Source organism: Thalassophryne amazonica, chromosome 7, assembly GCF_902500255.1.
Source record: "Thalassophryne amazonica chromosome 7, fThaAma1.1, whole genome shotgun sequence".
NCBI lineage: Eukaryota > Metazoa > Chordata > Actinopteri > Batrachoidiformes > Batrachoididae > Thalassophryne > Thalassophryne amazonica.
In genome coordinates, this window is record NC_047109.1 from 102,102,182 (window position 1) to 102,119,784 (window position 17,603).

Genomic DNA, 17,603 nt, shown 5'->3' on the forward strand with positions numbered 1-17,603 from the left:
ACTTGCATCATGTCATCATCATCTATCTGTGCTATACACCATACCATGGATCAGGTTTGTTCCGGACTGAGACGACCGCTTTTAGGACCAAATTTTGGTCCTTTGATCTGGATTTCACACCTTCTATTTTTGTTTGTACCAAACTGAAAATTCTGAAGGTTTGGACTAAGCAAGCACTATGGAAAGCTCTCAATGTGCACTGCATTAGAGACCAATGTGGAAATGCAGTAATGAGAAAGCTGAATGAACGCAGTATGGATAGTTAAATAAAGCTACAACAGTCTATGACCAGGTACAACAAGAAGGGACACTCACATGAAGAACAGATGTGATCTGTTTAGATCATTTCTGTTCTGTTTAAATCGGATCAATCAGATTTGTTTATGCCGACTGTACATTACCATTGTCAGTGACGCCCAACGACATGCTTGTCTACTCCTGTTCTTCCTGAGGGAGATGAGCCTGGCCTGGGAGATCTCTCTCACAATGGAAGACAAATGTTCTTTACTGTTGTGTCTGTGGGCTGGAGGAAAGGTCTTAGAGTCACCTTCACCATCACCTCCCTGAAAAACAGACTTACTCTGCAAGAAAAAGGAATGTATTTCAATTGATAAGACTTGTGCAAACAACAAACGGTTTTGTGTATGCAATATGTGATACTGTAGGTAATCTGTGCAGCTGTTGCATATATCTGGAATATAAGTTTATAAAACATCCGATAAGCAGGTCTTACATTTCCATTTTGCTTTGGGAATCTGTAGATTGGAGGTAGAGAGTAAGCACTGATACTGTAAATACAGAAAAGACAAAAATTATTTTTATTACAAAAACACTTGATGTGAAGGCACTTGTCTAACATCACTGGTACAAGAAGACAGATATCTGAAATTATCCATTGTAAAAATTTAATTTTGGTACTAAGCGCTGAGCCACAGCTCAGCTGCTGCAGCTTTCCTTCCATTTCCCTCCGAGCTCACGGCTGCGCGGGATACTGCTGCGGCCACCCAACACACTCACATTGCCTCAATTCGGATGACAGACTGTCTTAAAGTTTAGGGTACATAAACAATCAAATGTACGAGGTCTATCAGAAAAGTATCCTACCTTTTTATTTAAAAAAAAACTATATGGATTTGAATGACGTGCGATTACACCAATCATGCTTGAACCCTCGTGCGCATGCGTGAGTTTTTTCACACGTGTCGTTGACGTCATTTCCCTGTGGGCAGGCCTTGAGTGAGATGTGGTCCCGCCCTCTCGGCTGAATTCCTTTGTTTCACACGCTGCTCGAGAAGGCACGCATTGCTTTATCAAAATTTTTTGTGGACCTGTGAGGAATATCCGAGTGGACACTATTCGAGAAATTAAGCTGGTTTTCGGTGAAAAGTTTAACGGCTGATGCGAGATTATGGGGTGTTTCTGTCGCTGTAAGGACTTCCCACGGAGCGGGACGTCGCGCAGCGCTTCCAGGCACCGTCGTCGGCCTGTTTCGACCTGAAACATCCTAATTTAAGGCTTAATTCACCCAGGAGTCGTGAGAGAACCAAGAAGATTCAGAAGAGGCCGGCATGAGGACTTTATGCGGACATTCCACTGTTTAAGGACATTTTGTAATGAAAGACGTGCGCGCAAATTCGCCGAGTCGTTTCCGTGATGACTCGGCGAATCTGTGTGTGCTGCGACAGGAAAAACACCTCCGTGTTGAAAACCATTTGTAAAATTCAGGCGGCTTTTGATGGCTTTCAACAAGTGAGTAACTGAGAAATTGTTTAACAGCTTGGGCATGTTCCAACTTGCCCGTTAAGGTTTCCAACGGAGGTGTTTTTTCCTGTTGCGACCCCCCGCGGTCGGGTCCGGCCCGACATGCGACTCTGCCCGCACGTTCTTTCATTACAAAATGTCCGTTAACAATGGAATGTCCGAATAAACTCCTCATGCCGACTTCTTCTGAAAGTTCTCTGTTCTCTGACGACTTCCTGGGTCAACAGAGTCTGAAATGTGGAAGTTTTCAACTTGAAACGGCGAGACGCTGCCGCCTCGAAGCGCAGATCGCCGTCAGGCACCGTGGGCCATCCTTACGGCGACACTACCAGACCAAAATCTCTCATCAGCCGTTAAAATTTTTACCGAAAACTATCTGAATTTATCGAATGATGTCCACTCAGTTGTGCCTTACAGTTTTGAAAAAAATTTTGATCAAACAAAGCAGCAGTCTCTGAGCCATTCCTAAACAATGAAAAAATCGACGAGAGGGTGGGCGACTCCTCACTCAAAGACTGCCCACAGGCGAATGACGTAACCGACAGACGTGAAAGAACTCTCGCGTGCCCACGAGGGTTCAAGCATGTCTGATGTAATCACACGTGATTCAAATCCATATGGTTTTTGAAAAAAATAATAAGGTCGGATACTTTTCTAATAGACCTCGTATATGTATGGTTGTTTTAATTCTTATGAGTGCCATTATTACGTTCAACTTGTAATATTTGTGGATTAATTGTATTTTTGTCAGGTGATTAGGTGTGAAGATAATTTCGTTGCACTTGTTGCAACTCTGTTGCACTTGTTGTAATGACAATAAAATCTATCTATCTATCTATCTATCTATCTATGTAAAGTAAAAATTTTACCTGTGTGACAAGGATAGTGACTTCAAATGGTGAGGTTTAAAAAGTTTTTTGTCAATACATAGTTCTCCAAATACTTCATAATAAGCAAGATGTAAAAATGTAATGGTGTTGAGGTCCTGACATAATAATGATAATGAATTTTATTTGTCTGATACAAGTCAATTTGCAGTAGTACACAACATTCCCTTAGCTTATGGAAAATGTATGTGGTGTGCCACAGGGGTCTATTTTAGGACCACTGTTGCTCACCTTGTATGTGAATAATATGACTGGAGGTGTCAATTGCAATTTATTTTTGTATGCTGGTGGCTTTGTTCTGATGATAAGTAAATTTATTCCACAAGAATTAGAACAAGATATTTCACAGAAACTTGTGGTGAAATTGGCAGAAAGTGGTCTGTTTGTGATATAACTTGTAATAGTTTTATAGTGATGTGATAGTTTTTAATGTGTTTAATATTTGTATAATCTGATGTATGTCGACGAACTTATAACTTTCTTTCTAACGTCCACTATGGAAATAAGTACATCACATTCTTGTGATACCTTTATAGTGCTCCTTGTCTATAGCAATTTCTTTACTTTGCAGATATTTTATTTTATTCTAGTCTTATTGTATTTCATCTTGCTTATTTAATGTTATTGTATTTTTAAAGGGCAAGCACGGTGGCTTAGTGGTTAGCACTGTTGCTTCCCAATAAGAGGTCATGGGTTCGATTCTCAAATGTAGCCTTCTGTCTGGATTTTGTATGTTCTCTCCTTGTTTGTCTGGGTTCTCTCCAGGTGCTCCAGCTTCCTCCCACATCCAAAGACATGCAGGTTAGGTGGATTGGAAACTTTAAATTGTCCATAGGTGTGCATGCGGGTGTGATTGTGTTTGTTTGTCTATATGTGGCCCTGCTACAGACTGGAGTCCTGTTCAGGGTGTACCCTCGTGCTCTGTGACTGCTGGGATAAGCTCCAGCCCCTCTCAACCCTTAATCTGACTAAACAGTTAAGATGAGTGTGTGTGTGTATTTTTAATTTGTACTGTGAATAATTGTTTCTTTCAAAATAAATCTACTCAACAAAAAAGCTCATAGTTTCCCTGAATAATGTATGTTCTTATTACACACAATGGAAACTCATCTCCTAATGTGGGAGTTCAGGGTGTTGGGGTTTTAAGTGTTGTTATTGTGGTTCATGTTAGTTTAACAGTGTTGTTAGTGTTGTTGATTTGTTGTGTTTTGTAGTTCAATTGGTTTAGTCAGTTTGGCTGAGTATCATGTTGCTGTTACCATAAGTGTAAAGTGTAGGTTGTTTGACAACTCTGCCATTGTTTCTGTGTTGTTGTGTGTGTAAATAATAGCACCTCCTTGTGGTACAGTGCACAAAAGACAAAAGCGCTAGACAGGTGTCCTGTCCAGGGTGTACCCCGCCCCACTACTGCTGGGATAGGCTCCAGCCCTCCGCAACCCTTAATTGGACTAAGCGGTTGAAGGTGAGTGAGTGAGGCTTTGCTATGCAGTTAAATCAACATGGCTTATATTTATTTATATTAAAAGGTAATAGCATTAACTAGTTTTAGTATAAGAACAGTGAAAGTTGACTTTTTTTTCCTTATTTGTGCCGCTTCCCCTCAGATGGACGGCACCCTTAGCAATTGCGTATACTGCCTATAGGCTGAGCCGGTGCCATGGACACACCCATATGAGCACAACTTTTATCATGATTGAGGAGATGCACGAACTGGGCACAAAAATGACAACTACTGTATGTTCAGTGGAAACTAGCAATGACACCTGCGCCGGATCACTGATATGCGTAGTGTCCAGTTAGTGTTAAAATATCATTTTAAGAGTGTGCCACCTACCGATTAACCCTCCTCGTTCCTCTGCGTTTGGTGAAGAGTAGATCACTATATGGTAGTTTTTTAAACTTTTCTCTTCCCACAGCCACGTAATGGTGTCCGCTCACCAGCTGCTTCCCATCAGTCACCTGGTTACCTTCAAAGGTGTACAGGCTGGAACATCATGGATGAATGAATGAATTGTGTATGGCATTATAGTGACATTATTTTTTCTGATTATTATAATGTTCATAATAATAAACAAAATAATTATTTATTTATTTACCTCCTCACACCACCCAAGACTCTCAGTCCCATCTTCTCTGTAATCATTTCTAATATTTTGTCAAACTGCTCCAGCATCCTCTGGTGGATCAACAGTCGCACTGCAGGGTTTATGATATCACCATTTGCTACCACACTGTCACAAAAAATAAATAAAATTAACTAATTAATTAATTAATAAAAATACACACACAACATTAGAGTTGACAAAAACCTGGTTTAAGTAGTCAGATACCACAGTAAAGTAAGCAGTATATTTTGGGAGGCAGAATCAGTTAATGTTATTCTAGATTATGCAAATAACTAAAGTGAATATTTCATAAACAAGAAAACATTTATTATGAATGAGCTTTAAAAACTTAGAGGCTGGCTAAAAACTCCTTAAATTGTTGGAGTGAGATGAGAACATAAAACGTACAATATTAAGCACGGTTCCTTGATGGGTTTGAGGAATCGAGGAGACGCAGTAATTCGATTCTGTGGTGGCGGCTTCACCTGGAAAAGAGGAAAGAGTGAACATACTGGAACCTCTTACAACTTTTACATGTTGCTTGCTTATTAGCACATTCATCTGGGACTAGAAACTCTTGTTGAGAATAACTGCAGGAAATTAACAGCACTGCTATTCACTTATTACACTTGGTCCATCCATCCATTTTCCAAAGCTCCTATACCAGTTGAGAGTCACAGAGGAGTTAATGTGGATAAATGTGATCCTTTTCTCTCAAAAATTCTTGAAAGGGTAGTTGTAAACAGCTAAATGATCATCTGCAGAGGAATGGTCTATTTGAAGAGTTTCAGTCAGGTTTTAGAATTCATCATAGTACAGAACCAGCATTAGTGAAGGTTACAAATGATCTTCTTATGGCCTCGGACAGTGACTCATCTCTGTGCTTGTTCTGTTAGACCTCAGTGCTGCTTTTGATACTGTGTGACCATAAAATTTATTACAGAGATTAGAGCATGCCATAGGTATTACAAGGCACTGTGCTGCGGTGGTTTGAATCATATTTGTTTAATAGATTACAATTTGTTCATGTAAATGGGGAATCTTCTTCACAGACTAAAGTTTATTATGGAGTTCCACAAGGTTCTGTGCTAGGACCAATTTTATTCACTTTATACATGCTTCCCTTAGGCAGTATATTAGAACGGTATTGCTTAAATTTTCATTGTTTACGCAGATGATACCCAGCTTTATCTATCCATGAAGCCAGAGGACACACACCCAATTAGCTAAACTGCAGGATTGTCTTACAGACATAAAGACATGGATGACCTCTAATTTCCTGCTTTTAAACTCAGATAAATCTGAAGTTATTGTACTTGGCCCCACAAATCTTAGAAACATGGTGTCTAACCAGATCCTTACTCTGAATGACATACCCTGACCTCTAGTAATACTGTGAGAAATCTTGGAGTCATTTTTGATCAGGATATGTCATTCAAAGCGCATATTAAACAAATATGTAGGACTGCTTTTTTGCATTTACGCAATATCTCTAAAATCAGAAAGGTCTTGTCTCAGAGTGATGTTGAAAAACTAATTCATGCATTTATTTCCTCTAGGCTGGACTATGTACTTCATTATTATCAGGTTGTCCTAAAAGTTCCCTAAAAAGCCTTCAGTTAATTCAAAATGCTGCAGCTAGAGTACTGACGGGGACTAGAAGGAGGAGCATATCTCACCCATATTGGCCCTCTCTTCATTGGCTTCCTGTTAATTCTAGAATATCATTTAAAATTCTCTTCTTACTTATAGGTTTTGAATAATCAGGTCCCATCTTATCTTGGGACCTCGTAGTACCATATCACCCCAATAGAGCGCTTCGCTCTCAGACTGCAGGCTTACTTGTAGTTCCTAGGGTTTGTAAGAGTAGAATGGGAGGCAGAGCCTTCAGCTTTCAGGCTCCTCTCCTGTGGAACCAGCTCCCAATTCAGATCAGGGAGGACAGACACCCCTCTCTACTTTTAAGATTAGGCTTAAAACTTTCCTTTTTTGCTAAAGCTTATAGTTAGGCTGGATCAGGTGACCCTGAAACATCCCTTAGTTATGCTGCTATAGACGTAGACTGCTGGGGGGTTCCATGATGCACTGTTTCTTTCTCTTTTTGGTCTGTATGCACCACTCTGCATTAATCATTAGTGATCGATCTCTGCTCCCCTCCACAGCATGTCTTTTTCCTGGTTCTCTCCCTCTGCCCCAACCAGTCCCAGCAGAAGACTGCCCCTCCCTGAGCCTGGTTCTGCTGGAGGTTTCTTCCTGGTTAAAGGGAGTTTTTCCTTCCCACTGTAGCCAAGTGCTTGCTCACAGGGGGTCGTTTTGACCGTTTGGGGTTTTACATAATTGTTGTATGGCCTTGCCTTGCAATATAGAGCGCCTTGGGGCAGCTGTTTTGTTGTGATTGGCGCTATATAAAAAAAATTGATTGATTGATTGATTGATTGAAGATAATGTGTTATTAAACCATTAGAAAAAAAAGAAGGCAGCAAGTTTGTAACAGAAACAAACAAGCAAAAACTAGCAGCACTCGGAGAGTGCAAACCTCCGCCAAGGCCATGGGGTCACTGACGCCATAACATCTACACGCCGTGGAATCATGAACCTAAAAAGTCTAACAATGATGTTTGCTCAGTAGTAAAAAAAAAGTTTCATCTCTGTGACTGGATAGCATGTATCCTTAGCGCTTGGCATCACCAGTTTATTGCAAGTTGCACCTTTCCCAGAAGCTACTGTCCACTGAGCACTGATATTGATATTGCATGTGCTTCTAGACACAAAAACAATGAGACAAAATTCAATTTATTATTCAACTGCAAATACATGATTTTTTAAACATTTATGAAACACTTCTCTAAATAATAACAGTAAATTCTGAAATGAGAACTATTTTTAAGTGATGCATGTGCTACACAAGGCCATAGGGTCACTGACCCTAAAGAGATTTCCTCCTTGGCACAGTGATCTATTCAACAGTTCAGTGTTACAACCAAAACTATGATACATACACTTTTCTTTCTTTTATATTTGACATCCTTGACCATGAAAACATGCCACTAGAACTTGGAATCACTTTTATGTCTTTATTAGTTCAAAAGTTATTGTATAAAAACGATTTTTCGGTAATGGCGGTTTTCTTCTGGCTCTGGCTCTATAACATTTGAAGCTACATCAAATCTGATGACACCTTACTGAATCAGTACAGATTCAGCTACAATTTGGCGTTAGTTGTGCATCTCTAGCTTCATTTGTCACCTCACACTGACACATTTCTATTTCCCTATATTTTGCATATTCTGGATCACCAGATCCGGAATCCGGATCTGATCATCACCAAACTTTGTTGTTTGATAGAACATTTGACTATGTTACACCCTAATTTTTTTCAAGCCTTTCTGCCTTGTTTTGTGGAGTTTAGAAACTAGAATGTCAAAATTCCCCCTATCCCGCCAATGGTGAAGAATTCTTTAAAAAATTCCTGGATCCGGATCGTGATCGGATCACCACTAAAATTAATCACTTGTTCTTCTCATTTCCAACCAATCCACAAAATTTCATCAAAATCCTGTTCAAAACTTTTTGAGTTATCCTGCTGTCAAACAGACAGACAAACAAACCAACAACAAACTCGACCGAAAACATAACCTCCTTGGCGGAGGTAAAAATGGGGAAACATCAAGATTGAGTGAGATTGACCAGTCAAATTGTAATGTTAGAAATGACTGGGCCTCTCCAAAAACTCCAACTCCTATGAGGATGTTCTCCATCTGCAGTGTTTAGAATCTACCAAAAGGGGTCAGACTGAATATTAGAGAACCAGTAACAGAGTAATGAATGGTCCATCAACAGAAGAGTTACTCTAGCTCAAATTACCAAAAACTTTCATGTTGATTCTGATAGAAAGGTGTCAGAATTGCACAGTGCCATGATGGGTCAAGTCTATTTTAGTGGAAAAAGGGGGGCCTACACAACAATACGAGGCTGTCAATAAAGTAACGTCCTTTTTATTTTTTTCAAAAACTATATGGATTTCATTCATATGTTTTTACGTCAGACATGCTTGAACCCTCGTGCGCATATGCGTGAGTTTTTCCACGCCTGTCGGTGACGTCATTCGCCTGTTAGCACTCCTTGTGGGAGGAGTCGTCCAGCCCCTCGTCGGAATTCCTTTGTCTGAGAAGTTGCTGAGAGACTGCGCGTTGTTTGATCAAAATTTTTTCTAAACCTGTGAGACACATCGAAGTGGACACGGTTCGAAAATTAAGCTGGTTTTCGGTGAAAATTTTAACGGCTGATGAGAGATTTTGAGGTGATTCTGTCGCTTTAGGACTTTTCACGGTGCGAGACGTCGCTCAGCGCTCTCAAGCCGCCGTCATCAGCCTGTTCAAGCTGAAAACCTCCACATTTCAGGCTCTATTGATCCAGGACGTCGTGAGAGAACAGAGAAGTTTCAGAAGAAGTCGGTTTCAGCATTTTATCTGGATATTCCACTGTTAAAGGAGATTTTTTTAATGAAAGACGTGCGGACGGGTCCGCGCGTCGGGACGCAGCCGACGCGGTGCGGCGGCACAGGAAAAACACCTCCGTGTTGATAACCATTTGTAAAATCCAGGTGGCTTTGATGGCTTTCAGTGGAGTGAGTATATGAGAAATTGTTAACAGCAGGACATGTTCCAACTTGTCCTTAAGGCTTCCAATGGAGGTGTTTTTCCTGTGCCGCCGCACCGCGTCGGCTGCGTCCCGACGCGCGGACCCGTCCGCACGTCTTTATTAAAAAATCTCCTTTAACAGTGGAATATCCGGATAAAAATGCAGAAACCGACTTCTTCTGAAATTTCTCTGTTCTCTCACGACGTCCTGATCAATAGAGCCTGAAATGTGGAGGTTTTCAGCTTGAACAGGCTGATGACGCCGCCTGAGAGCGCTGAGCGACGTCTCGCACCGTGGGGGAAGTCCTAAAGCGACAGTATCACCTCAAAATCTCTCATCAGCCATTAAAATTTTCACTGAAAAGCAGCTTAATTTTTCGAACCATGTCCACTTCGATGTGTCTCACAGGTTTAGAAAAAATTTTGATCAAACAAAGCGCCAGTCTCTCATCAACTTTCAGACAAAGGAATTCCGACGAGGGGCTGGACGACTCCTCCCACAGGAGTGCTCACAGGCGAATGACGTCACCGACAGGCGTGGAAAAACTCACGCATGCGCACGAGGGTTCAAGCATGTCTGACGTAAAACATATGAATGAAATCCATATAGTTTTTGAAAAAAATAAAAAGGACCGTTACTTTATTGACAGCCCTCGTATAATTAAGGCAAAGCCTTGACACAACATCGATGTAGGTTGATGTAAATTTTGAAAACTGCTCAGATGATGAATTTCAGCAAAATATTTATTGAAATGGACGGGGACACCAGTGATCGCAACTTGATCGCCTCTAAAGTCAAATAAATTTGATTCGGAGGAAAAAAGAATTGGCAGGGAAACATAGCCTAGAATAGAATGATCCTTAATTCTGTACGTTATTTTCACACTTATGCAAATATTCTGCCTCAGATTTAAAGAATATCTCTCGATATATTCTCGATCAGTTTTGATGTTGTCGCAGACAGCAGCTGACAGAAATCTAAGTGGCATGTTAAGTGGCCAATTTCGGCACTACGCACTATTTATTATTTTTAAATCCGAGATGCTTTTTCGGTCTATTGACTCGGTCTCACATCCGGACACTCTGTCTGTGAGGTCTTAGCAACGTGCTTAGCAACGCCGGCTGGCATGACAATAATTGAGCTGGGTGCATTTGTTAAGTAGCGGACAGTTTAATTAGAAGTGAGTGTTTTTTTACATTTTAGCCACTGTTTGGTTTTTAAAATCCTGGGGCAATGTGAGGCAGTGGGTGTACCAACAAAGTGAGATGGAAAATTAAAATCCATTACGATATTAAAAACAAAACATAGAATGCAAAATTTGGGCAGCATGGCCCTCCTTGCACAGGCTATTATGCCATAAAGCGTTTATGATGCCCACACCAAGAGGATTACGTATCACATCGATCAGTATCTTTGGGGAAACTAATCAGCAGCATGTCCCATCCTAGGGCAGAACAGCAATTCACTATGCATATATGACAAAATGATATAAAATACAAATTGCTGTCATAAACACTTGGTGTGTCTATGAGGCAGGAATAAATATCAGGATACTTAATATCTGGCCATTGTTTGGGATCAATTTTCCATTGTGCAGCTTTGAGTTGGGACAGGCAAGATCCCAGTCCTGCTGCTACTAATTTGTTTTATATCGCTCCCGGGTGATATTATCCAAGCCCTCTGAATAGTTGAAGGCCACACAAGGTCCCCATCAACAGAAATGTACCTAATCAAACAAATAATTACTTAAAATTGGATTCAAGAGCTTTGCTTGAGCTGTTGCCCTCACGACCCGACTCCGGATAAAGCGGAAGAAAATGGATGGATGGATGGATACCACTCCCAAATACACAATGTATCACTATGGTATAACATAGACAGTCGCATATTGTCACACCGGCAACTGATCTGATGTGGAAGCAAACCAGTGACGTTGCCACAACTGAATCAATTCTTCCGCTATGCTATTGTAGATCATATCATGTGACCATTTAAAATGGCAGCGCCCTTTGGTTCTAGGGGTCCTCGTGGTGGTTGAGGTGGCTACTGATCTAACATGGAAGCAAACCAGAAGTGGCGTTGCCACAACTGAATCAGTTCTCCCCCCACGCTATTGTAGATCACATCATATGACCAAGCAAAATGGTGATGCCCTTCAGTTCTAGGGGTCCTCATGGCAGATGAGGCGGATACTGATCTGACGCTGAAGTAAACGGAAGTGATGTTGCCATGACCAAATCAATTCTTACCCTATGCTATTTTAGATCACATCATGTGACCATTCAAAATGACAGCACCCTTCAGTTCTAGGGCCCTCATGGTGGATGACATATGATATGTGACCATTCAAAATGGCGCGTCCTAACTCGATGTTCGGTATTAGACAGGTGGTCACAGTGGTATGGCTTGTATACTTGCTTTAACAAGATTAAAAGGAACCTAGAAGTGGATTTAGAAGATGCTACCTCTGCCAAGGTACAATAATCTTCTATTTACATTGTCACAGAAGGGGTAGTGCAGGCTTTTTTTGTGTGTTTTTATTAACGTTTACGAGGTCTGTTAGAAAAGTATCGGACCTTTTTATTTTTTGAAAAAACCTGATGGATTTGAATCACGTGTGTTTGCATGAGCAAACCTTGAACCTTCGTGCACATGCATGAACTTTTTCACACCTGTCGATTGCATCATTTTCTGGTAAGCAGCCTTTGTGTGAGGACATGTGTAGTGCTCTCGGCAGATTTTTATTTCAAGGAAAATGACGGAACGACTGGAGCAGGTTTGAGATGGATTGGCATGTTGACAGTGTTGTAATGTAACATAGTAGAAATACTTTGTTACTGTACAGAATTTTGACATATCTGTACTTTACTTTGTTGTTTATATTTCTGGCAACTTTTACTTTTAATCCACTACATTTCATCAATAAAATATATACTTTTACTCCGATATATTTCTCTTAACCATCTTCGTTACTCGTTACTACAATATAAAACTGGAAGAAATTTGATTGGGCAATGTCTATTTGCAGAGGTGAAAGTAAGCTGGAGCGCAGCAGATACAGTCCTCATCAGCACCCCTGCAGCATCAAGCATCAAGCATTTGACATAAAACACGTTTAAAAGGCAAAAGATGATAGGTTGAACCTGCGCCCCCGCTGAGGAAGGAGAAGACTGTGGAGGGTGAAAACCATCTGCACTTTGGACTCCAAACACGCACACGCTGATGCACACACATGCACACAGATCTGCTCCTGCTGGAGTCCAGCGCACAATCAGAGTTAACACACACTTAAAGGGAAAACTTCAGTACCTACAAAACTGGCCGATGTGTCTCTTTCATTTTATTTTATTTTACATTTTCACAGAGAAGCACTGTGGAGAAGCAGTGCATGAAAGCAGTGCGTGTTTTGGATTCAAAAGCGCAAAGAGCGCTGCCTTTGGTTTTTTTTGCAGTGGTTGGTGGTGGTGACGCTTGAAAAGTTGTTTTTTTTTTTTTTTTTTTTTTTAGTTTTCCTTAAACTTGGCACAACTGTGTAGCTATAAATGACTGTTCTGTTTCACAAGAGCCTGCCTATTATGTTTAACAGAGAAGTGTGTGGGGGGGCTTCCAGAAAAACAACTGCATATTCAGAAAAAGAACAGCAACTTTCTGTACAGCTACATACATCCACCTGTTGCTTCATTCGTCCCGTCACCAACACCAACTGCTCTGCTAGAGGCAGATCCAGCCTTTTATAGAGGCTGAGACCCCTCCTTGTTTCTCCAGACACCACACTGGCTTTCTGTGCTGCTGTTTCCACTCATTTTGAATTTTACTTTTACTCAATATTTTCTTTAAAGTAATTTTATATGAGAAATTTACGTTTGATACTTAAGTACAGTAAATGTGAGATACTTTAAGACACTTACTCAAGTAATACTTTTAAAGAAGACTTCAACTTTTACCAAAGTAATTTTATGCTAATATACTTGTACTGTACCTTGACTCTGCTGTGGTGACCCCGAGTGCAAGCACCCGAAGGGACTTACTTACTTGTACTTCCACTGTTTTATCACTTTGAGGTAGTTTATACAAGACTGCATGTTGACTTGGCACAAGTATTACACCGGTTGTGATTCTTGCCACAACTCCATATAATATGGAGAATGGGCAGAGGCGGGCTTGAACTGAGAACCTTCTGCTGTGGAAACACGCTCACTAACTGCTTGGTCACCAAAATGCCCTCTATGGTTATTTATATGTAAATCCCAGGGGGGAAAAAGCTGATATCAGATCCAGCTTTTCATCTCAAACCCAAAAACAAATAAATTGGTCTCGAGTGGATTGTAAAAGGTTTCCAGAGACATTAACATTTGACCTTCCAACTTCAAAATCAACAAGTCCAAACATATCTTGAAAATTTCATGCCAATCAGTCAGCCAGTTTTCCAGTAAATGTGTGGAAAAGGATTGGTGGATGGACACATCGCAAACATGGTAAGAACACATCTGCCACCTTGGTGATCCAAATGTTAAACGTTGTGCAGGATTATAACCCCTTTAATGCTCTGATTTAAGCACAATCAGTGGAAAGCTAATAATCCACATATTCAGTCAAATAATTACGTGAAGTGAGGCAGAGATGGAGAAGTTCCTCAGGTCACCACAGCAACAACAAGCCCTTGAGGATTTTTACAACAAATAACCCTCTTGCTATTAAAAGTGAGAGCAATTCATCTCTGCACTTTCCACTGATTAACTATTTACTGTGGATAAATGCGGCACACAGGCACAGCCGGGTGTTGGTCACACTTCAAAGTCAAGACAAAGACGAACTACACAAGAAATTCCCCACATAGTAAAATCATATAGGATTCATTTACTTTTATTATATATTAAACCCTTTTTTCATTAGAAGTCACTATGAGCAAAATTACTTAAGGAATGAATGAATGAGAGCAAACATGGCAGCTATCATGGGGTTTATGCTGACAAAAGCAATACAAAGAAGTTGGCACCAACAACATGTTAGTGGTAGAATGGCGTCTAAGGAAATGTCAACAGCTAGGTAATTTTTTTTCTTCTAATATACTGGTTTATATCAACCCTCCATCAATCCTAGTAACTACAATTAGTCCAATGTTGTATATGGATCTTTTTTTCTCCATAGGCTTTGGAAAAGCCTAAAAAGTGTGGTTCCTCTACTGGATCCAGCAGGGGAACTGCCCCAGCTGACAGCAATGGGCATATACCAGCCACATTGAATCAACCCATGTCACCCAATGGAGGCTCCCAACAGTGCCATGAAACACCACTCCCACTATTACCAACAACAAATCCCAGGCCAATGCCAATGCCCCAACCCAAGGCAACACCAGGGCCATCAAGCAACACTCCATCAAGAGCCCATGCCCACACCATGAGCTACTTCCAGGGGCACACTTGAAGGCTACGACAAGAGAACCCACACGTGGGTCTCCAGGTAATCAGCCTCCCAGGATGGGAGTAGAACCCTGACCTATGCAGATACTAACCACTCCCCTTTGAGGCTCCACTAACCCCACACCCCCTTACACTGCTGTAAAACATCATCTAATCATCTTGCACGGGCACGGTCAAATCACTGGCTCACTGGACTGTCTGTCACTAGTTCTTGCCCTATGCATACCACAGAATTTCACACACTTGTTGTGTGTTACTAGAGTCTATGTCACAGCTCAGCTCAAGCTAGTCAAGGGGATCTTCATGCTGACTGCTATGGCTGACGATGTTCTTGTCAATGTTGGGTGACAGTAACGCTCCACTTGAAAGCAAGAACAGCGAAAGCAAGCTAGCTGCACGATGGTGGAGAAAGTACTGGCAACAATTGTCAGCCACAAAAACACAGCTTTCAGCTTTTAAGAAAGGTATCAACATAAAAAGGACAGATGTAGCAAGATCTAAAACTGAAGTCAACATTGGTGTTTTTCAGTGGTGGCGACAATGCATTTCCTGTGCAGCGGTGCACTGTGCGCGGGTACGGCTGCCAGCTCTACATAGCCCTATGTGAATCGTGATCAGCTCTATCCTGGTATGTTAGCATGAATGGGATGAATGGTCATGTATATTACGTTGGTGCTTTGTAGTTATGACAATAGCATACATCTGTAACTCCATAACTGTGAGCACACAATGTGCGCTCTTGTGTTTTGGAGGCATGGCTTTAGAAACAGGTCTATCAAACGAGTCTGTGGCTTTTCAAAATCTTACAGTTTTTCTGGTATAATCTACTATACCTTTCATGTGACTAAGGTTGAAAAAGTAAACTTGCCATTTAAGCTTTAACTGCAAATAAATGTAACTTTTTTACAGTATAGAGTGAACGACTTATTTTCCTCCTATACATGATTAATGCTAGTTTTGTTGTAATCTTTTTAGGAGTTTTTGTTGTTGTTGTTTTTACCATAATTCCTCCAAAAAACTGAGTTCAGATGATTACTAAAACATCAATTAAAAAAAAAAAAAGCTCTTGGCTTATCATGATGCAGCGAGTGTTCATATGCATCACTCCAAAAAAACAATCATCTTTCCAAATGACCTGGTTGACTTTGAAAAGCAATAAGCCTGTGAGCAGTGTGACTTTAAGCCAGTCTCATTTTGGCTGTGACTTTATAGCTGATGATTAAAGTTGCATTGAAGGCAGATGATGATAATCTATGAATTAATTATGCATGGACAGACATCGATACAACAAAGCGATTCTTTACAGAGAACAAATGCCAAACACTACACCTTCCTTTAATGATCTTTTAGACAGTGAGTGTGGAGGTGTGCAGGCGTGCAGAGCGACAGGTGAGGCAGAAGGGAGTGCGGTCTTTCAGTGGAGCCGCCCAGACCTCCCGATCCACACACACCTCGCCCAGCTCCTCCTTGGGAACCCCAAGGCGTTCCCAAGCCAGCCGAGAGATGTAATCCTTCCAGCGTGCCCTGGGTTCCCCGGGGCCTCCTCCCAATGGGACATGCCCAGAACACCTCTCCAGCGAGGCGTCTAGGGGGCATCCGGAAAAGATGCCCGAGCCACCTCAACTGACTCCTTTCGACGTGGAGGAGCAGCGGCTCGACTCCGAGCTCCTCCCGAGTGACCGAATTCCTCACCCTATCTCTAAGGGAGCACCCAGCCACCCTGCGGAGGAAACTCATCCCGGCCGCTTGTACCCGCCATCTCGTTCTTTCGGTCATGAGCCAAATCTCATGACCATAGATGAGGATCGGAACGTAGATCGATCAGTAAATCGAGAGCTTTGCCCCCCTACTCAGCTCTCTCTTCACCACGACGGTCCGATACAGCGACCGATTCACTGCAGACGCTGCACCGATCCGTCTATCGATCTCACGCTCCATCTGTCCCTCACTCGTGAACAAGACCCCGAGATACTTAAACTCCTCCACTTGAGGCAAGGACACTCCACCGACCTGAAGAGGGCAAAGCACCTTTTTCCGGTCGAGAACCATGGCCTCGGATTTGGAGGTGTTGATTTTCATCCCGGACGCCTCACACTCAGCTGCAAACCGCCCCAGTGCACGCTGAAGGTCCTGATTTGACGAAGCCAACAGAACCACATCGTCCGCAAACAGCAGAGACGAGATTCTGTGGTTCCCAAACCAGACCCCCTCTACACCCTGGCTGCGCCTAGAAATTCTGTCCATAAAAATAATGAACAGAACCGGCGACAAAGGGCAGCCCTGGCAGAGGCCAACGTGCACTGGAAACAGGTTTGACTTACTACCGGCAATGCGAACCAAGCTTCTGCTGCGGTCGTACAGGGACTGGATAGCCCTTAGCAAAGGACCCCGGACCCCGTACCCAGAGCACTCCCCACAGGGTGCACCAAGGGACACGATCGAACGCCTTCTCCAAATCCCAAAACACATGTGGACTGGTTGGGCGAACTCCCATGAACCCTTGAGCACCCGATGGAGCGTGTAGAGCTGGTCCAGTGCTGCGACCAGGACGAAAACCACACTGCTCCTCCTGAATCCGAGGTTCGACCATCGGTCGAATTCTCTCTCCAGTACTCTGGAATAGACCTTACCGGGGAGGCTAAGGAGTGTGATCCCCCTATAATTGGAACACACCTCCGGTCCCCCTTCTTAAACAGAGGGACAACCACCCGGTCTGCCAATCCAGAGGCACTGTCCCCGATCGCCACGCGATGTTGCAGAGGCGTGTCAGCCAAGACAGTCCCACAACA

At 42.1% G+C, this 17,603-nt stretch overlaps 1 protein-coding gene across 1 annotated transcript in view; it reads right to left on the bottom strand.

Moving 5' to 3' along the window:
- Positions 1 to 17,603, bottom strand: part of LOC117514683 (doublecortin domain-containing protein 2-like) — a 93,027-nt gene that overhangs the window by 47,871 nt on the left and 27,553 nt on the right. The window contains 6 exon segments of the mRNA XM_034175250.1: positions 402 to 434; positions 437 to 581; positions 734 to 788; positions 4,483 to 4,632; positions 4,745 to 4,879; positions 5,162 to 5,238. Coding sequence (XP_034031141.1) covers positions 402 to 434; positions 437 to 581; positions 734 to 788; positions 4,483 to 4,632; positions 4,745 to 4,879; positions 5,162 to 5,238 — 595 coding nt within the window.